The sequence below is a fragment of the Aptenodytes patagonicus genome, chromosome 4 (assembly GCF_965638725.1).
Source record: "Aptenodytes patagonicus chromosome 4, bAptPat1.pri.cur, whole genome shotgun sequence".
Classification (NCBI taxonomy): Eukaryota; Metazoa; Chordata; class Aves; order Sphenisciformes; family Spheniscidae; genus Aptenodytes; species Aptenodytes patagonicus.
This window is the reverse complement of record NC_134952.1, coordinates 9596343-9614637: the sequence shown is the minus strand read 5'-3', so window position 1 is coordinate 9614637 and position 18295 is coordinate 9596343. Positions and strand designations below refer to the sequence as shown.

Sequence of the window (18295 nt, the reverse complement as noted above, 5' to 3'; positions counted from 1 at the left end):
TTTTCAAATTAACTTCCACATTAATAAATTTCTAAGTTGACTTCAGAACTGACCTTCTCATTTTTAGGTTGATATTCCCCTTTTGGATTTTTGGAGTTATGGTCTCAGGACTGAGCTTTTAGAAGAAGTTAATGTGAAAAATGGCATGGCACTTTGTAATAGCTAAGGAAAATGCAATAAAATACAGACAAATGATCTTCAGCCTAAAAGTTTTTTGCAGCTATACCACAGAGTGAAAATCAAACGTGGTGGTGATTGATTGCATGTTGATTAACTTCAACAAGAATTTACAGCAATTAGTTCCGGTTTGCTATAGAGTCTTGCCTGAGTCATAAATCCCTTAGGATTTGCTGAACACCCTGAATAACTGAGTGAAGATTTACATTCTTTTTCTTAAAATTTTTTTTCTCCAACAGTAGTTTAATGACGAGTTCTTGTTCATCTGATGACCTCGATCAGGAAGAAATCCAGCTCGCTTTGCAGGCTGCTAAAATTGCCACCCGAGAAAAGATCAGATCCAGATTTCATGGCAGTAATGATCTTATTCACCGCCTCTTTGTCTGTATCTCAGGTATGAGAGTAGCCTTTTGTTCTGAATGTAAAAACTATTCACCCTTGGGGTTTTTTTGGTGCACAAAAGTTATGATAGATTGGACTAGAGATGAAGTTGCAGGAAGACTGTTTTGGGGCCTCAGTTGCAGCCTGGTCTAGAAAGACCTGTTACCTGATGGGAACTTACAGAATCAGAGATGCAGACATCTTAGACCTGTAGTGATGAAGCATTTGGGCATGCAACAGGTTTGACTTCAAAGTGCTTCCTTTTTCTTGGTGATGCCCTGTGTCTTCAAGGGAAGAAATTTGATGCAGCAGTTGTATTTTGATGCAAAAGGAATCTCTCAGTGTTTCCTGCCAAAGGACAAGGAAGATAGGTATCAAATCGCAGGTCGCATAAAGGCCAGAATGTAACTTGGCCATTATGGAAAATTAGTTTAATTAAATGTTCAATTTTTATTCCTAACACAAGCAAGTGATCCCCTCAAAAATAAATATGACACTGTTACTGGTAGCAACAGAAAAATTTACTTTTTTTTTTTTAAGGGTGGTGTAATAGTCTAGCAATGGTTTACCTGTTTTCTCAAACTCCTAGGTGTTGCTGACCAGCTGCAGACAAACTATGCTAGTGATCTGAGAAGTATCTTAAAGACCTTGTTTGAAGTTATGGCAACCAAACCTGAAACAGAAGACAAGGAAAAGCAAAAGAAAGGTAAAGAGATTTAAAGAGTAGTTTTCTCTAGTGAATTTCTGCTGGTAACCTCATGTGGATCCATGAACTATTTGACAAGAGTTTCCTTAACATTTTGTTAACACTCTGACAGGACTCACTGTACAGTGATTCGACCTAGTTTAAAAAAAAGTCATGGAAACAGACTGTAAACAGGTTGAAGTCACTGGAAGTATAGGTACACAGGAGTACGTCTTGAGTCAAATGTTGAAAGAGGTAAAGCCTTCAGAGTGCATCTGCTCATTTCCATATTCCTATGTATAACAGAACAGTGTTTGTAGCCCATATGGGCACGACATAATGTATGCATATCCATATTTGGACTTGATAGATTCCCCCCCCCCCCCCCCCCCCCCCGGTATTATTTCACACTGGACACATCTTAATTTACCAAGACACGTATCTTTGTGAAGTTTAAATAGCTGTGTAAAAAGAGCATAAAAGATGAGAATGCTCAGGAAAATGCTGAAATCTGGCCTGTCTTGCAGAAATTGCAGAATGCTGAATTTGGCTTCAAAATAGAAAAATAGCCACTTTTGAATTCTAGATAATTAAGATAATGGAACCAGAACTAGATCATGAGCCAATCCAAGAAATTTTTTCTGTCACCATTTTGATTATTTCTTTTTCAAAGAGGGAAGTCTGCTAACTTATCTAAAAATAACCATGTCATCCCAGCAAGACTGCAATTACCTTTGTCCTTTGTTATGATTAGAACTACCAGCATCTGAAGGTTATCAGAGCTCTCTTCCTCCCCTCTCCCCCCGCTTTCCTCATGATTGAAAACTTTTGCTTTCCCTTTCTCCCAGTTTCATTTAAAAGCATTGAGGATTTCATATGAAACACTAAGTTAGAAGTTGGTTAAATTTAGCAGAAAAACCTCCAATCCAACCCAACTCTGCAGTGGGATAATGCACAACATGCATTACAGTCCTTTCTTACTTGTGGTTGAAACTTCCACAATGTTTTTATGGTGGCAGGATGTCACAATGTGAAAAGAGACTGCTTTCATTGGCAAGAATTAGACAGAATTGCTGAAGAGAAGGATCAAAGAGCTCCTGAACATTCAAATAAGAGTAATAAAGAAACTGGAGCTGTAAAGAATTATCACTAGGAAATATATTAGCCAACAGTACTTGGTTGGAATAATTTCTAATGGATGAACTATTACATTAAAAAAAAAAAGGTGTTGACAACAGTAAGCATAAGCAAAATGAGCGAATAAAATTCAGGGACTTTTGGGATGAAGTTTCTCTTTGATATATGTGATTTGATGTGTGTGATTCACTTACGGAATCTCTGGTTGTTCTTATAATCTACTTCTTTGTAAAGGATCCAAGAAATAAAATACAGGATGCAGCTAAACTGCTAGAAGTAAGAGAATACTATGTCCTATAATAACAGCATCTTTCATTTCTGTTCTCATTCCAAAGAAGGAGAGGAGACTTTTAAATCACTGTTTGTGTCAGGGTAAAGAAAAAGCAAGAAGTATAAGAAGGTACATATAGATGCTACTGTAATCTAATCCCAGAAGTCCTAACATGAATATTTTAAGTGCAAATTGGAAAAATATGAATTTCAGTACTTTTGGTTTGTTTTACAGTTAATCAGGGCTTAAGGAATGCAGCACTGGAAGACTGTGCTTTATGTCAAGAAAGTATATCATCCTCAGAACTTGCAGCAAAAGCCAGAGATGGAGACTTTGAAGGTACTTTCTTTTTTCTCAGAATTAAAATGAGACAACACTGATGTATTAAAAAAAACCCAAAACATTAAAAGGAAAAGAAAACTCTCAAAGTTTGGCTCTGGAAAGTGACTATAAAATGTTGTCATAGTATGGTTTAGAGACGAAGTCAGATGATAAACTGACCATATTTCTTTCAGATTTTTTTCTAACAGCCTCATGAAATATACAGATTGTCATATCCAGTATGAATTCCTTTGTGTCAGTGGAGGAAGGTTCTGTATAATAAAGGCTTTGATACATCCTGTGACTTTGCATGTGACAAGTTTTGGAGGGTTGTGTAAGACGCAAAGCCCTATGTAAGGTCTTCTCAGCCAAATCTAAAGAGATCTTTTATATCATTGACTATTATGTGGAGGTGCTACTTTTTCCCACAGTAGAAGTACCTTTCATATTTTCTTCACTTTTGTCTTTGATCAAAATATTTTGGTTATTATTTTCATATTCTTCACCATATTACTTTAAAGAAAAAGTTAGTTTTAGGTAAGTCTGCTGAGGTTACTCGAATCTTACTGAATACATGGTAAGAGTGAAGAAAAGTGCCTATGTAAGTCTCAAAGTTTTGGTCGGGATTCAAGCATTCTGAGAGCTCAAAAGTTTTTGTTTCTCTTTTTAATCTGAGCTGCTGCAGGAGTGCTTAGGAATCAGTTATGGACTATAGTGCTAGTGTATGGTAAACGTTGTATAAAAAAAATGGATTAAAAGATATCAGAGCACTTGCAGTCAAAGAATAAGAAACGAGAAAGTAGATGTATGAGATGGAGCATACAAGAAAGCAATCAGCTTTGATCTTCAGGGCTAAGTGGTCGTTTCAGCACACCAGGAGCCCAATTATTGGAGTGGTAGTGTCTCTGTGTTCAAGTGGGAAATACAAGACAACAGTCAACTGTGAAACTGTATCTAAGCTTCCCAGAAGTTCAAGTGTGCAGTAATTTCCCTGTGCTTCAAAACTTTGATCTGTTGTTGTCTATTTGTCCACATACACTACTGTTCTTCCAGTGAGAGGTTTTGAATGCAGGATGACCCAGAACTGAGTGATAAGCAGTGTATGTCTCTGCTTGTATGCAGAGGCTGGTGACCAACAGAAAAGAAATGTTGGTTCACATCATTTGTAATAAAGATCAGAAATTGGGGGGGGGGAACTCTTAAAGATTAGGTTTTAGAGTAATGCTACATATTTATAAGTTATTTTGTGCCTTTATAAAACCCATGGTTTGTTTGCTCACCCTTCTTCTGAAGCTGCAGGCTAAAGGATCTCAAATCTAATCTATTTATTTAGAACAGCAGCGCTAATTCATGTATAATGCACTGTAGAAATATTATCTTTTCTGGAGGAAGATGATTTGGTGGCAGATAAAGAACTAGTCAGTAGTCATTTTAATTGGTTTTTCTATTGTGCCATAATTCAGAATGTCACAGGAGGTGCAGTAAAGAACAAATCTTTAAGCAAAATCCTTACCATGTATAGGCTCTATTGGAAAAGAATGCAAAAGATGATTCATTCTCTACCATTTTAGTTCATATTCTTTTGTTTTGAATCGATGCCTGATGCTGTCGGTGAATTTGACTTGCAGAACTTGAAAGCAAGTTATTGTGAACTGCAAGATGCTGAATAACTTTCTCACAGTGGATTTTGTCACGGCAAAGTCACTTCACTTCCCTGGCATGTTATTCAGCTTTTAAGGTTCTTCAGCTTTTCATGGCACCTTCTATTGGCATGGGGAAGGTTTTATGTTTGCAGAAGTGCAGCCTATGGCTTAGGATGTTATTAATTGAAATAGAGGACAACATTCTGGATGCTTAGGTGATGTTATGGCTGCATAGGAGTGTCGTAAGGGCCGGGGCGGGGGCAGGGGGGAGGTGGAATCTTTGCTGTTTCAAGGGCCCCTGCAGCACCCAGGCAGTGTGAATCAGTTACGTCCCTGCCTTTAAGTGAATGGTAAAACTCAACCTGTAGTATTAATAGCACTACAGCAAAAACAGCCTCCTGCCTGCACCTTTGTTCTGAAACAGCAGGCGTTTCACGTATGCCTGCGTGGCAGAGCCTTGTGGGATAACCAAGTCCCTTTTGAATAAGTAGACTTGGATGCCGGAATGAGCTTGGCTGCCTTGGCACAATGTTTTCCTATGCTAACACATCCTCTAAACAGAGCCAGTTAGCCAATGCTCCTGCAGGTACTCTGCTTTTGGTACCCATGCTTGCTCACTGGCAAGGCTTGAGCATGTCTGAATCAGTCTCCTTGCAGACTTTCTCTGGGAGTCTTACTTGGCTTGTGTGTAAGTGGTTATGCTGTAAATACCTACTTGTACAAATCAGTACAGCTCCTCTGACTAGGTAAACTAACTAGTGTAGCCTGCTGTTACTTAGCTTTAAGACTTGCTGATGGGCAGGAATTTTCTGTGTCACAGAGTATGCTGGGGAGCATGGAGATGAGCTCCACCTTCCAAACCAGAACAAATCACAAAAGGTCTACAGAAAGGGGCATCTGAAGTGGATCAGTTTGTTGAATTTGTGGGAACTGTAGAAACACCCATTCTGTGCCATCTCCTCCAATACGTTGCAGGCCCCTGTCCCTTCAGGTCACAAGTTGTCATTGCTGGCAATGCTGTACAGGCATTTTTCTACTGAGGTATGCAGTGATAGCTAATGGGATACATGTTTTTGCTATCCCTAAGGCATCCAGCATGAGGCATAAACTTACAGCAGTATTTTAACCTTAGCAGCCATGTGCCTTTTCCCCCTTATAACACCTCCCCACCTACCTAATTTTTGCTGGCCACTGTGGAAGCAACAGCCCCTGACTTTGGGTGATGTTTGAGTGCAGGTAGATGTCTGGTGGTTAGGACAGCCTTTGCTGCATGAATGTTGTGCCCTATTTCTTGCAGCAAGCCTGACGGGTTTGTCTTCCAGGTCAAATCTGGGCCACAGGCCAACAGGAGTACACCGCAGTTACCACTGTAAATGGATTCAACACGAAATCTGAGAACGTTGCACCAATCTGACAGCATTGCACCAAAATTAATTAGATCCTTTTTTGTACATCATTTCTACACTTCAGGTCTCACTTAATGATTTCAGCTGAAAGTGAAAACAATTTAAAGCAAATGAGCACATCAGTAGCTCCTCCCTTCTGTCATCGTGGCAGAACATGAGCATGTATCAAATTGAGAAAGTCCAGCAAGCTACCTGCCAGGAAAGCTTTTTCCAATTATCAGATAAATCCCTCTTACTGAAAGTACCGAATGTTTAAGATTACATCCAATCAATGGTAATAAGAAAAGGAAAGCAAGCCCAGCAACCTGAACAAATAAATGAATAGTTTTAAGATTCTACTGAAGGTTCCAGCCTCTACTCAGATTATGAAGATGAATCACTTGTTTTTGTCAGATTTCTCATTTTTACTGTATATAAAACCCACCAGCTGGTCTGGGTCATAAAACAAATATGAATGTTTATTATGAGCCAGCTGACATTGGCAAGGGTATGAGAGTTAAATCCTGTGACCTTCTGAAGGTTGAAATACAATAAACTACAGATTAATTGGCATTCCAAAACAAAAGCATTTTCAAAAGTACAGATGACCCTATCATGCATATGTTCATCTTTGCTATTGTAATGCTCTAGGACTTTTTTTCGAGGAAGCGTATGTATTTATACTTCGTAGAGTATAAAAAGCACTATATTTTATAGGGAGAGAATGTAAAGCAAATACATTTACATTTTCCTAGAATATAAGATGAATTTATACAATATTCCATAAATAAGTTTTAAATATAGTAAAATTTCATGCCCTGGTTGTATGATGGAGAAGATGGCCAGTGGGGACAAAGTTCTGTGTATAAATTCAAAGCAAACCGTAGCGGCAGCTGCTCAGAAAAAAGCAGGTTGGGCTCTTTGCTACCAGAGGTGCTTGCTCTGAATTGCAGTAATAGCAGGAGGGGCCTGTGTCCTGGGACCTTTTGTGAGTACTGCCTTTTTCTTTGTGTCCTGGTGAGCTACCAGCCAGCACGAGGAGAAGGTTATTGGGAAGTTCCTGAGCTCCAGCTTGGGACAAACCACTGTTAGATAATAAGCTGACCAAGAAGTTTGCATGGGACTGAGAGCAGGCAGCATGGGTCACACACAAATTAAAGCAAACCTCCACATTTGAAAACATAAGAAAATTACATTTATGCTAGGTTAACTAAGAGTATCCCTGCTGGGACAGAGCTGTGTCATTCTTAATATGCATTATAGCTTTAAAAAAACAAACATCAGGGAAGTAGAAGTTTGTTTTTCTACCATTTATGTGTCTGGGATCTTGTTTCCAGCACCAACACAAAACTTGCTTTGTATTAGCCAAGTTTCCCATATATATATACACACACACACGCAGAGTGTGTATGTGTAACTTTTTTTTGTCTTGATAAGGATTTTTATGTATTAATTTCTTTATCAACCTGTAAATGTGATCAAGCATAAGTCCCTGCTCACTGTATTTGGGAGCATTGTTTATCATTGTGAGCTTGATGATTTTAATAGTGAACTTTGGCAAATCTTGAGTTTTGACCATGCATGTATCTTGGGGTAACTTATTACTCAGGAAAAATCCATCTGTTGTGACTGAGGGAAGGTGAATATTTTTAATTGTCAATGTCATGAAGTTACAGGCTGGCTAAGAAAGTGAGTTACACTTCTTGTCTAGGAATAAGCATGAGACATCTAGAAATCAGATTTTCTCAAGGAAAAACAAAGTATTATGAAGCTGTTGGTGCTCCATGAAAATATGTGCTGTAGCATCTCGGCTCTCTCTGCAACCATACATTAATTTTCACTCCTTACTACTCTAGCATCCGTACAGAACTGCCTTGCTTGCTGCCACCTAGTTATAACTCCAGCCATAATGGATTTGCTGTGGCTGCCAGTACAAATAACTGTTTGTGCCAAACAGTGTTAGCATCTGTTTGCTGCACAACAGCACGCTATTTCTCTTTGATCCCTTTCCATCTTGTAATATTCCAGCCCACCCACTTCTGTCTAGTCACAAGTCCTCGCTGCTCTCCAACCAGCAGCACGAGCACAACTCAGTAATTTATGGTCCCAAGGCTCGAGCTCTTGTTCTTGTTGCAGTAAGAAGTCACAAGGTCAAGAAAACCCACCCATGCTACTGTGTGTGCAGAATCTAATCACCGTGAGTCTAGAATTAGCTGTCAACTCTAGCTGAATGCTTCAATTTTTCTTTTGTCCTCTACATGCCTATGGCTACTCTATTATTTATAATGATGACCAGCAACACTTTCTAAATGAAAGAAGTTAAATTGTTGCACAGTTCAGTGGCCAAACATATTCTGTCCATGTAACTTTTTACTTTTTCCTTATTCAGCAGCTCTGCTTACACTGTGTGAGAGAAGAATCTAACATCAAGTTTTCCATATTGAGGCAATGTTTTATAATCAACTGAGCAGATTTAATCATGCATGTAAAATTACAGGATTTTGTACAGTTTTTAGGTTATATTGCAATAATTTGATCTGACTGTTTTAAGAACTTGCTCAGAGCCTTTTACCTTTTCAAAGACTAGCCCTCTCTGTCAGCACAGTGTGGAACTTGCTGAGACTTCATTGCAGGAAGATAAAACATCCCAGAAGTACTGTAAAGCACAGGCTTATTCAGCTCCACAATGACATTTTGATTAGGTTTGAAATTTTTTGTCCTAAAAATACAGAGTGTTCTTCTGGCATGTAGTATGTAGATCTACATTATCAGCCTGCTTCTAGTTTATAATTGTTGGTAGTTCTTACAGAGAAAGACTCCTAGTAACAGTTATATGGAAGATCCAAGTCTTTGGTCAGTCTGATTTAAAGTGAAGATTTGAACGATACCCCAGTGGAAGTCAGTGTTTTCTATCAGAGTTGTTCCATTTTACGTAAATAATTATTTTGCCCAAAGAGAGTTGCTGATCATGCACCTGTACAGAATGGACACAGGATGTCATCATTCAAAGTTGTGTGCAATCAGGCAGAGCAGAGGCTTGAGCCCAAGCCTGCAAAGCTCCATGCTTTGGTGTAAGCTTTCTAGATTTGCACAGAAACTCCATCCTAAGAAAGCTGTTTGACAAGAGCTGTCCTTGAAGCTAGTAAGTCTGTACCTCTGTTTTCTCCCTCACCCCTGAAATTTTCATCAAATAATATTGTTGAAGCAGAAAATGTATTTTTATTGAAAAATTTCAGGCCAGCTGTAATCAACACTGAATCTGCTGAGCAAGGGTAAAGGTTACTTTAGTACAACTGCCTCCTAGGAATCTTAGATAAAAGTCAGAGATGGCCCAGAATGATATGTGGAAAATTATGTGTGATAAGGGACAAAAAGGTTCATCTTACTGTGGCAGTTGAAGTGAGGGGTAAAGTCATGTCACCTTAGTTCTTTACTTTCCGTACTTAAAACTGTGAGAATTTACAATTCCTGCTTTCATCAGAAGAGCTACAGCAAGCCCATCTGACCTTTTTTGCAGCTGTGAGGGTAATGCGCTTTGATGGCTGCAGCGGTGTAAGTTCCACAGGCTGCTGTAGGAACAGCCCTCTTAAGGTTAGTTTGGTAAAAGTATAGTCAGGGTTAGGCATGATGTGCTCTAAAATCTAATACACATCGATGCAGGAGGAACTTTCCGTTTGAGTTCTGCATTAGGAATATTTGATAAAAACAAAAGACGCAGAAAGGGTCCTTGCTCTGAATTGTCTGGCCATAACGCAGCCACCACAAGCTTAGGGTTTAGTAGCTGCTGTTCAACAGGAGTCGTGATGTGCACGTTTTCTGATTTGTTTTCTGCCAGAGTATAGATTTGCTAAATTAGGCCTTCTGCAAGCTCCTACAACTTTTGGGATTATTTCCCTCCCCCACCCCCTGACCCAGTCAGTCTCTTGTGTCTCAGCACCACTGAATGAACTTTCTGGTCTAATCTTGTTTGAATCAACACTGTTGATGCATCCGGGTCCAGGCTCTCTTCTCCTTGTGTTCTGGGACACAGAGATGTTCTCCTTGGTTTTGTAAGATTAGATCAGACTGCAGTAGATCTATTGCACGTACTTAAGCAAAATGAATTTGCATGTGCTTTTTGGCAGTGTTTACAGCGCCTATGATTTTTATCATGGCTGTGGTTTTCTTAAAGCTCCAGCATCTCAGATTTATGTAAGATTTTTAAGTTTCATAGAACAGAAAACCGTTTTGGCTAACAAAGCTGCAGAGACATGTAAAGGTGAATTCTAAAAGCTACGGCATAAAAGGAATAAAAAGACTAAAATTTCATGATTTATGGGAGATTGTAATGCAAGATTTTTGAATAGTTAAGAGTTGGGAATACTGTTTCTCCTTTTTAAATGTTTTTTTCAGTCTTCGCTATTTAATTTTATCTTGTGCCTTTTCCTTTCTCTAAATTTGTTTCTTATTTAAATAATTGTTTCTCTTGCTTTCTCTGCCTTTTTTTCTGTACATGCTTTTAATGTTTTCTTCTAAAAGTTATTTCTGTAGTCTTTCTGTCTCGTTAATCCCTTCCCTCCCTTCTTCCTCCTCTTTGATGTTTGTGCTGTGGTCTTCATCCGTTTCCCAACAGACTTCCCTTAACTCTCATTGCATGATAAAGCAGTGGGCCAATTAGCCCACGAATGAGGTTTTCCCTCCATTCCTTGTACAAATCCCCGAAGCACAGGCAGATAGTGCTTTAGAGACTGGATGTTTCCCTTTGCTGCTGCATGCAGAGCTAATGGAGCAGTGCAGCCCGGAGAAGGACTATAACATAAGAAGCCTACGGGTGCGGTGCTGCTGCTCTGCTTCCAGCACATCTCCAGGCTAATGCTAGGGGTTTAATTTGTATAACTCACTCTGCTCCTCATATCGAAGCTTTATCCCCTCATGAAACTGCTCTTCAGAGAATATTTCAAAAACCTGTTCTATAAAAAGCCTGATGACTCAATCGGTAATGTATGTAAGTCAGAAAGGCGGCTCCCGAGGTTGAGCGAGATGAGGCATGTGAAGGGGACCTAGGGGTGTTGGTCCCGTTGCCACTGGGGCTTGCACCGGCTCAGAGAGACCGAGTCATTCAGGGCTTCATCCTTCCTGACAGTGTGAGCACTTCGGCTCCAATCCAGGATTGCGTTTAATTTCTCAGCAAGTGCATACTCTCAAAATGAAGCCTCTGTGTTTGTACTCAGTGTAAGGACTTTTTCAGTCACAACTGGAAGCAAAGGCATAGGGCTAGTGGCCCAAAGTTTCTTATTTGTTATTTCAGGACTGTGCACCACTGTATGATTTCTCTCCTGATTTCTCCCCACACAGACTTACTGACTGTAGCTGGGTGATGAGGATTAAAGCAATTAATGTTTGTACAGCATTTTGAATGTTAAAAGCCGTTATATAACTAAGTGTTACTATTTGGGGGTGTGCTGCAGTGCAGCTGAGCTCGGTGCTAGCAATTGGGAAGTTAGGGGGAGGGCACTACAACCCAGAAGCAACGGGGCACGGGGCTGGCCGCACAGCCCTCCTGAAGGGCCTTACTGTTGTTGAGTCACAGTCTGGGGGAAAATGGGCCCTTTAGCTCACTCTACTGATGTGTTAATTTAATGAATCAGCTGACGTGACACCAACATGGAGGTAAAGAGAGTTCCTCTAATGTGGGAGAACATTCTGTAGAGAGGGTTATACTGTTTCTATACATTGAGTACCACTGAGATGCAATTTATTTTTTTATGCAATTATAAAAACAAAGTTTGCAGATGAATTCATCTGGCAGTCAAGTAATTCTGTGTAACCATGAACTATGGATTATATGACTATTATGAGTTTATAAGGTCTTCATTTATCAAAATAAATTTGCTGTTTCTCATGGGAGTTTTTGCAATTTTTCTTTTTTATTTGGCACTGGAGACAATTAAATCCATACAAGGTCAATTAAAAAAGAACTTTTTCAACATTGCACTTCAGGGGCAACAACAGAAAAAAAACAAACAAAACAAAACCCACATGGTACACACCTGATAAGAAAGCTGCTTTCCACCAATGAGCTCCAGAGTCTTTGTGGTGGGGTTGTGTTAGCTTATAATGTGTCTGGACTAATCATGATCTAAGGGAAGGAGTAATTATGGTACTAGCTGCTGTGGAAGTTGTAGTTCATGTTGGCATGCTGCAGTTTGTACAAAAAGGGCCTGTGTTTTGTGGCTTTTCTGTGAATATTAAAATTAGTAACTAGCTGAACATGGTAGCCCACATTATAATGCAGTTGATAAAGCATCGGTGCCAAAGTAGGCATCTTGCCAAACCTGCTTGTACCAGCTCTGTGTTCATTTGGGAGGGAGACCTGGTGGCACAGAGCTTGAATAACTTCCTAAGTTTTGCTGTCTTTAAAATTAGTGAGAATCAACAGGATGGTTAAATCCCTGAAAACATAATCAAGGCTATGTAGTCTGATGGCAAGTTTTAAACAGGAATATCGTTATTGGGTCAGTTACTTTGTTTGGAATATATGTGATAACCCAAGGGACCTCCTGGATGGAGAACATGGAGGTGCTCCAAGGTCAGCAGGCTTGCTGTGGTTTCAGATCAGAGATTCCTGTGAAAATGACACAAAGTTTTCAAAATTGACATCATGCTAGGAGTAAGTTTCACTGGGCAAGTTACATGTAGTAGCTAGGGAGGTTGCAGAGAAGGAAAAGAATTGGAAAGGAAAATCCCTTGGTTTCATTGCTATTAATGCTTTGACTTCAGCTGGCAGTCCTGCATCTCCCTGCTGCCATAGGAAAGCCTGCTTTTGAAGTGGGATTTTGTAGCCTTGTATCCCCACAGAACATTTTCTGGCGGAGTTTTCCCGGGGATGAGGTGAAGGCTGTTACGTGCAATCTCCTCTTTTTGACCATATCAGTCATTTCTCTGCACACAGACTTTGGTTTTGGTTGCTGTCCCTATAGTTGTGACCTTTATCAGACCAGTTTGTTCATTAAATGAACGATTGTTTCCTTAAACTAGTTTAACTTCCAAAATAGTTTAGAGGAGCCCATAAAAGCTGAGTCAAGACTCTAAGTTCTCTTTGTTTTTATTAATCTGCTTTTTGAACATTTTCTGCATTGAATGCTATATCCTTTTTACTTTTAATTTGAGAAATGTTGCAATATGACAAACACATGAAAACTGGTCACAGTTATGTTTGAAGAATACAGTGGATTTTTCATTTTAATTATCTTCTTTCTGCCTGTAGCTGTAGCCCTCTTGACCTCTGCATTAACTGCACCATATATTTTGTTGTTTGATAATATGCTCCTTGAGGCAGGGATCTTGCTTGTCAGGTTTATAAATCAGCAATTACATGGGTTGCATACTGTAAATAATATAGAAGAAGCTGCATATAGGGAACTTGGGTAAATACATTCAGCAGATCATGTTCACTGTGTCCATGGATTCCTTCTGGATAGAACTTGCTTTGCCCTTCATTAGATTAATAACTTAATTAAGCAATCAGCTACACTCGTAATTTTAGACTCTCTGAGGGTCATGTCAGTCTGTCACTAGCAGAAGCAGCTCAACAGAAGTGAGCCCAGTGCCTTCTGCTTTGCCAAAACCAAATCATTTCCCTGCTTGGCTTTTACGAGAACTTAGAGAGCTCACAGGAGAAATAAACAACTGAAACATGCTGTTGGGATAATGGTCAAATTCTTTCTCTGCTAAGTCTCCTACACTTCATTTTGTGGTTTTGTTGTAGTTACTGGTGACTTCCAGTAAGAGTCCTAATAGCTTAGCAGACTGTAATCAGGCTCTGAGTTTATTTGTAGAGTTGCTTGCCTCATTGCAGAAAAGCAGTCAGCCTTTCTGTAGGGAGGGCTGAAGAGGCTGGGAATGATCTCAGCTCTAAGGCTGTTTTGATGGCTGGTTGCATTGACAAAAACACCTGTGTTCCAGCTCTGCTTTAATAGTCTCTTGTCTTCATACTTTATTTTGCTTATCTCCTTTCCCTGCCACTTTCACTTGAATAGGATGTATTTCATTTTGAGTCCAGAGCTGCCGTGTGCTGTTTCAGTGCCTGCTGTGCTCTGCCCAAAGGTGGGTGCCTGGCAGAGAAGGGGGGAGTTGAGCCCTCTCAGGCATCCTGAACTCACCTAGCTGCCTGTTTGCAAAGCACCTTGAGAATCTCAGATGAAAGCAGCTGCTGTTATATTTTATTCTCCCTACTCCCTTGAGGATCTGGTAATTGCATGTTTGTTTTTCTTCCCTTTTGATTTATGTTCCCTTTTGTTGCTGTGTTTCTGACAGATCCTCCTGACTGGGTTCCAGATGAAGTCTGCAGCTACTGCACTGCGTGCAAGGCTCCTTTCACAGTCATTCGCAGGAAACACCACTGTCGGAGCTGTGGCAAGGTAATGACTCAGTTGAACATGTGAGAAACTATCTGCCAAAGAGAACAGCAAATTTATGCATAGCACAGAAACTCAGCTGCACAGCAAAATGTGTGTGCTTGGCCAGGGTTTTCAAGTCACAAGTGTTTTTGTATGTCTTGGCTGTCAACTGCTCAGCTTACGTTTAGAAAGTGGGGGGGGGAGGGTTTTGACTCTTATACATCGATAAGCATTTGTCTTCTAAAAAGCAGAACCCCCTGTTGAGATCCTGGAACAAACACCCCGAATGGAGAGTTGCTCTTGGCTAGTGCTCTGAGCTTTAACGAGCCACAGCAGCCTGCACTGCGAGGGGGGATGCACAGCTCAGCTGCAGGGACAGCATGTCCCTTTGCTTTCTTTCTAAACCTTTGCAGGAGAACTGTGGTGTGTAGGGCTGCTGCTTTGCAAGTTTGTGGGGGAGGAAAAGGGAGCGAGGGAGAATAAAGCAGTCATGTGCCTCGGGAAGCCAGAAATCTGCAATCCCATTTCACTTGCTGCTGTACAAGTTAAAAAGGAAGAGGGTAGAGAAGCTGGTTTTGTTATCTTTATAGTGGACTTGCAGGAGTAGGAACTTTGGAGATAGTCACAAATATTCCCCTAGTCTGTCTTTAAAGCCAGTGGAGAGAGAGGTTTCTTTTCGTCTCTGGTGGAGCCGCCTTCCCCTGTGACCTGCAGACACAGACAGGCCTGCCTTGGCCAATGTCAGTGCTTGGGCACCCGCATCAGAGAGGCTAAGCACAGTCAGGTCAATTGGTCATCGGGTTATGAATTGCCTGCAGAGGCCTTTCACTTGCTGTGCTGAGGGAGGTTGGTGCTGTCGATTCACAAGAGCCCAGCGTGTACAGCCTTCTCTCCCCTCTTGAAATTAATTTTGTCCCATCCAGTTCTTCAAAGGAACTAAAGTGAAATCTCCCTCTTGTTTTTCAGATCTTCTGTTCCCGCTGTTCGTCCCACTCTGCTCCATTACCTCGTTATGGTCAGATGAAGCCTGTCCGTGTTTGCACTCACTGTTACATGTTCCATGTCACTCCTTTCTATAGTGACAAAGCTGGTATCTGACATATTAAACTACTGGTGTGTCTTCTGGAGTCTTACATGGACTGATATATTTGACCGAAGCCAAGAACTAACTTGAAAGAGGGACCCCGTGAGGGCATGTAGGCTTTGACATCCATTATTATAAATTTTGTACAGACAGTTTTTATTGCGTTTTACTAAGCTGCTAAAGGGAAGTATGAAGTGTCTGTAGCTCTAAGGCTACAGTACAGTCTTCCATAAATTTATAACATTAATGTTACGATGCCATATGCAGAACAAATGCACTGTGTGGAAGGAAATGGGGCTCAGAGAATTGAACGAGCATTGCTGCTTATCTTACATGCTAGGAACAGAGTAGCCGGTTAACTAGTCCATCCCAGCAAATCAATCCCAAAGCTCGGATGCTTCTGTGCTCACTAGAATACCAGCATGGCTGTGGATGTCAGTGCTCTCCCTCCTGCTGCGGTTTAACTTTCCCATTACTAGATTTGTGCTACCTATGCTAGGATTAATTAAAGCAAAACTATTTCAAATCCATATTCGATATTTACAAAGGCAAAATTTTCTGTGAATCACATAGGATCCCTAAGCAGTATATTTCCGTTGCCTTTCATTTACTGAGCAGAGCAATAACTCCAACTTGTCTTCTAAAAATTAAGTTTTACAACTTCCAGTTCCGTATTTTGGAGTTTTGGAAGTATTTATAATCTGCATCATTTATGCTAAATCCTGTTAATAAAATTGTAACACAGAGCTTTGGTTTCTATATCAGCATTTAGAACTTAACAAACTTCAGAGGAAATGGTTACCAAATGAATGAATTAATATTAAAATACATATTTTTGAAAGAGTTTAGCAGCAAAATTCAGTAGATGTGATGAATTATTTCTCCCATACTGAGTTTTTTAAATGGTTTTTAAAAGGCAAATACATAACGATATATTCCAAAGGTCCTACAGAATGGTCAACCAGAGAAGGGTACTTGTTGTCCACATTTGGCAGAGTAACTGTGTAAAATATTGCATACTGTTACTTCACTCATGCTAACAACTCAGAAGATGTTTGTATTTATTTGAAACACCAGGGATTAATTTTTATCTCCACTTAGAGAGGAAAGAAGTAAGACTCTCATGGATTCATGCTATGATCTTGCACAAACTATTGGCAGTAAGAGCTCCCTGAGCACTGAGGTTTCAAAGGCGTTTGGACATGCTTTGAGTTAGCCACATGAAAAGCAAGAAAGTGTGTGCTGTGGTTACAGAGGAAACGAGATGAAGAGCTCTTTGCTGTATCCCCTTTCCTGACTCGCAGTGTTACGCACTGTGTTTCAAAGTGATAAATACAAAAAAAGGATGAGGAAGTTGTTTGCGATATCATGCTCAAGAAAGGTCGTCATTCAAAATGATAAAGCAAAACTGGGCAGTGTTGATTTTTTTTTTTAATTTATTTTTGGGAGACATTCCCTTTTTCGAGTGGTTTAATATTCAGTGTTAATGAGCCATATAAGGGTACAACAGTTTGGCACTACTGTCGTTTTGAATCAGATGAAACAGCTTTACTTAGTTTATGTGTAATGCACAAGCCTTATGATGCTGTTTGTAGACAATGTCAGCTATGATGTGTTATCCTCACCTTATTTATATTTTTATTATTGTTATTATTTCCCTGAAATCCTCCCCATGGAATCCTTGAGTTGGAGTGTCGGCATTCACCAGAGTTTGGAAAGGCATGGGTGTGGGCGATTGGTGGGAGGTGGGTGATGTGGTGCAAGCAATGATACTTATTCAGGCTTAAATCTCAGGCTTCACATTGCAATGATTATTGCAGTTTTATTTTTAGAAAAAAAAAAACCAACAAATTTAATGCTTCTTTTATAGGATAAAAAATACAACAAACTTCAATTGTGAAATAAATATGCACAAAAAGTTGCTTCTGTGAAAAAAAAGAATCTTATTTAATGGACTAAATATTTATTCAAGCTTGTTTTTATTTTGTAAATGCTGTAATTCAGAATCATTTCCATAAATATGATATTTAAAGATCTCAGACACTATAGTTTCTTATGTAAATACAGACTCCTATTTCTCTTACTGAAAAGCACAATGACTATATCAATACTAATATACATTTGCCTCAAGGAAGACTTTCATCTTGTAATCTCTTCAGATAATTAAAGTGTCAGGACTTTCTACTTCCATGTGCTGGATTGCTCTTTCATTTTGGGGTCTGTTTACACGGAGTGACAGCTGCCATCCTGTCAAACAAACTGGCCTTAGGTCTTTCTTACTTTTGCAAATAACATGAAAGAAACGAGTTTAAATTTGAAAATGGAAGTTGCCCATACGGAGAAGGGGGGGTAGATCAAAGCTGGAGTACTAGCCTGTCACCTAACATTGCCTTGTGCTATCCCTTGCCACCGGCTGAAAATCTCCCTTCCCGAAGTATCTTGTGTCACTGGCCACTTCACACATTAGGCATGTTTGATCTGCCTGTGTCACATCTGAATAATTTTTTCTGTGGGTGATACAAATCTGCAATGGAAGCAGTGCTCCTTGGATCTACCTGCACATTTATTCTTATGAAGCATGAATGCTCAGTGCTGATTTGTTCTGCTCCTTGCATGGGATATAACTGCTGTATGTTTTACGAGAATTAATTTTATTTTCAAGAGGACTTAATGCATGGCTTTGGGATGCCGTTCCACTGAAGAAAAACCATGTTACAGCTCTGTGACATTAGGGTCTCCGCTTCAGAGGTGCAACAACGGGAAAAATTTATGGAAAGTCTGCACACGAGTTTAAAATTGCATTTGAATTAACGTGCATAATATTTATGGGCAA

The 18295-nt window shown here is 39.9% G+C and overlaps 1 protein-coding gene across 3 annotated transcripts in view; it reads left to right on the top strand.

Moving 5' to 3' along the window:
* The window catches only part of ZFYVE28 (zinc finger FYVE-type containing 28), a 174579-nt gene extending 156927 nt beyond the window's left edge, over positions 1–17652 (top strand). For all 3 annotated transcript variants that reach the window (XM_076335810.1, XM_076335809.1, XM_076335811.1), the window contains 5 exons: positions 417–571; positions 1148–1264; positions 2886–2990; positions 14296–14399; positions 15345–17652. In XM_076335810.1, the coding sequence (XP_076191925.1) occupies positions 417–571; positions 1148–1264; positions 2886–2990; positions 14296–14399; positions 15345–15476 (613 nt within the window). In that variant the 3' untranslated portion in view covers positions 15477–17652. The remainder of the gene's footprint in view (positions 1–416; positions 572–1147; positions 1265–2885; positions 2991–14295; positions 14400–15344) is intronic.
* The last annotated feature ends 643 nt before the right edge of the window (positions 17653–18295 follow it).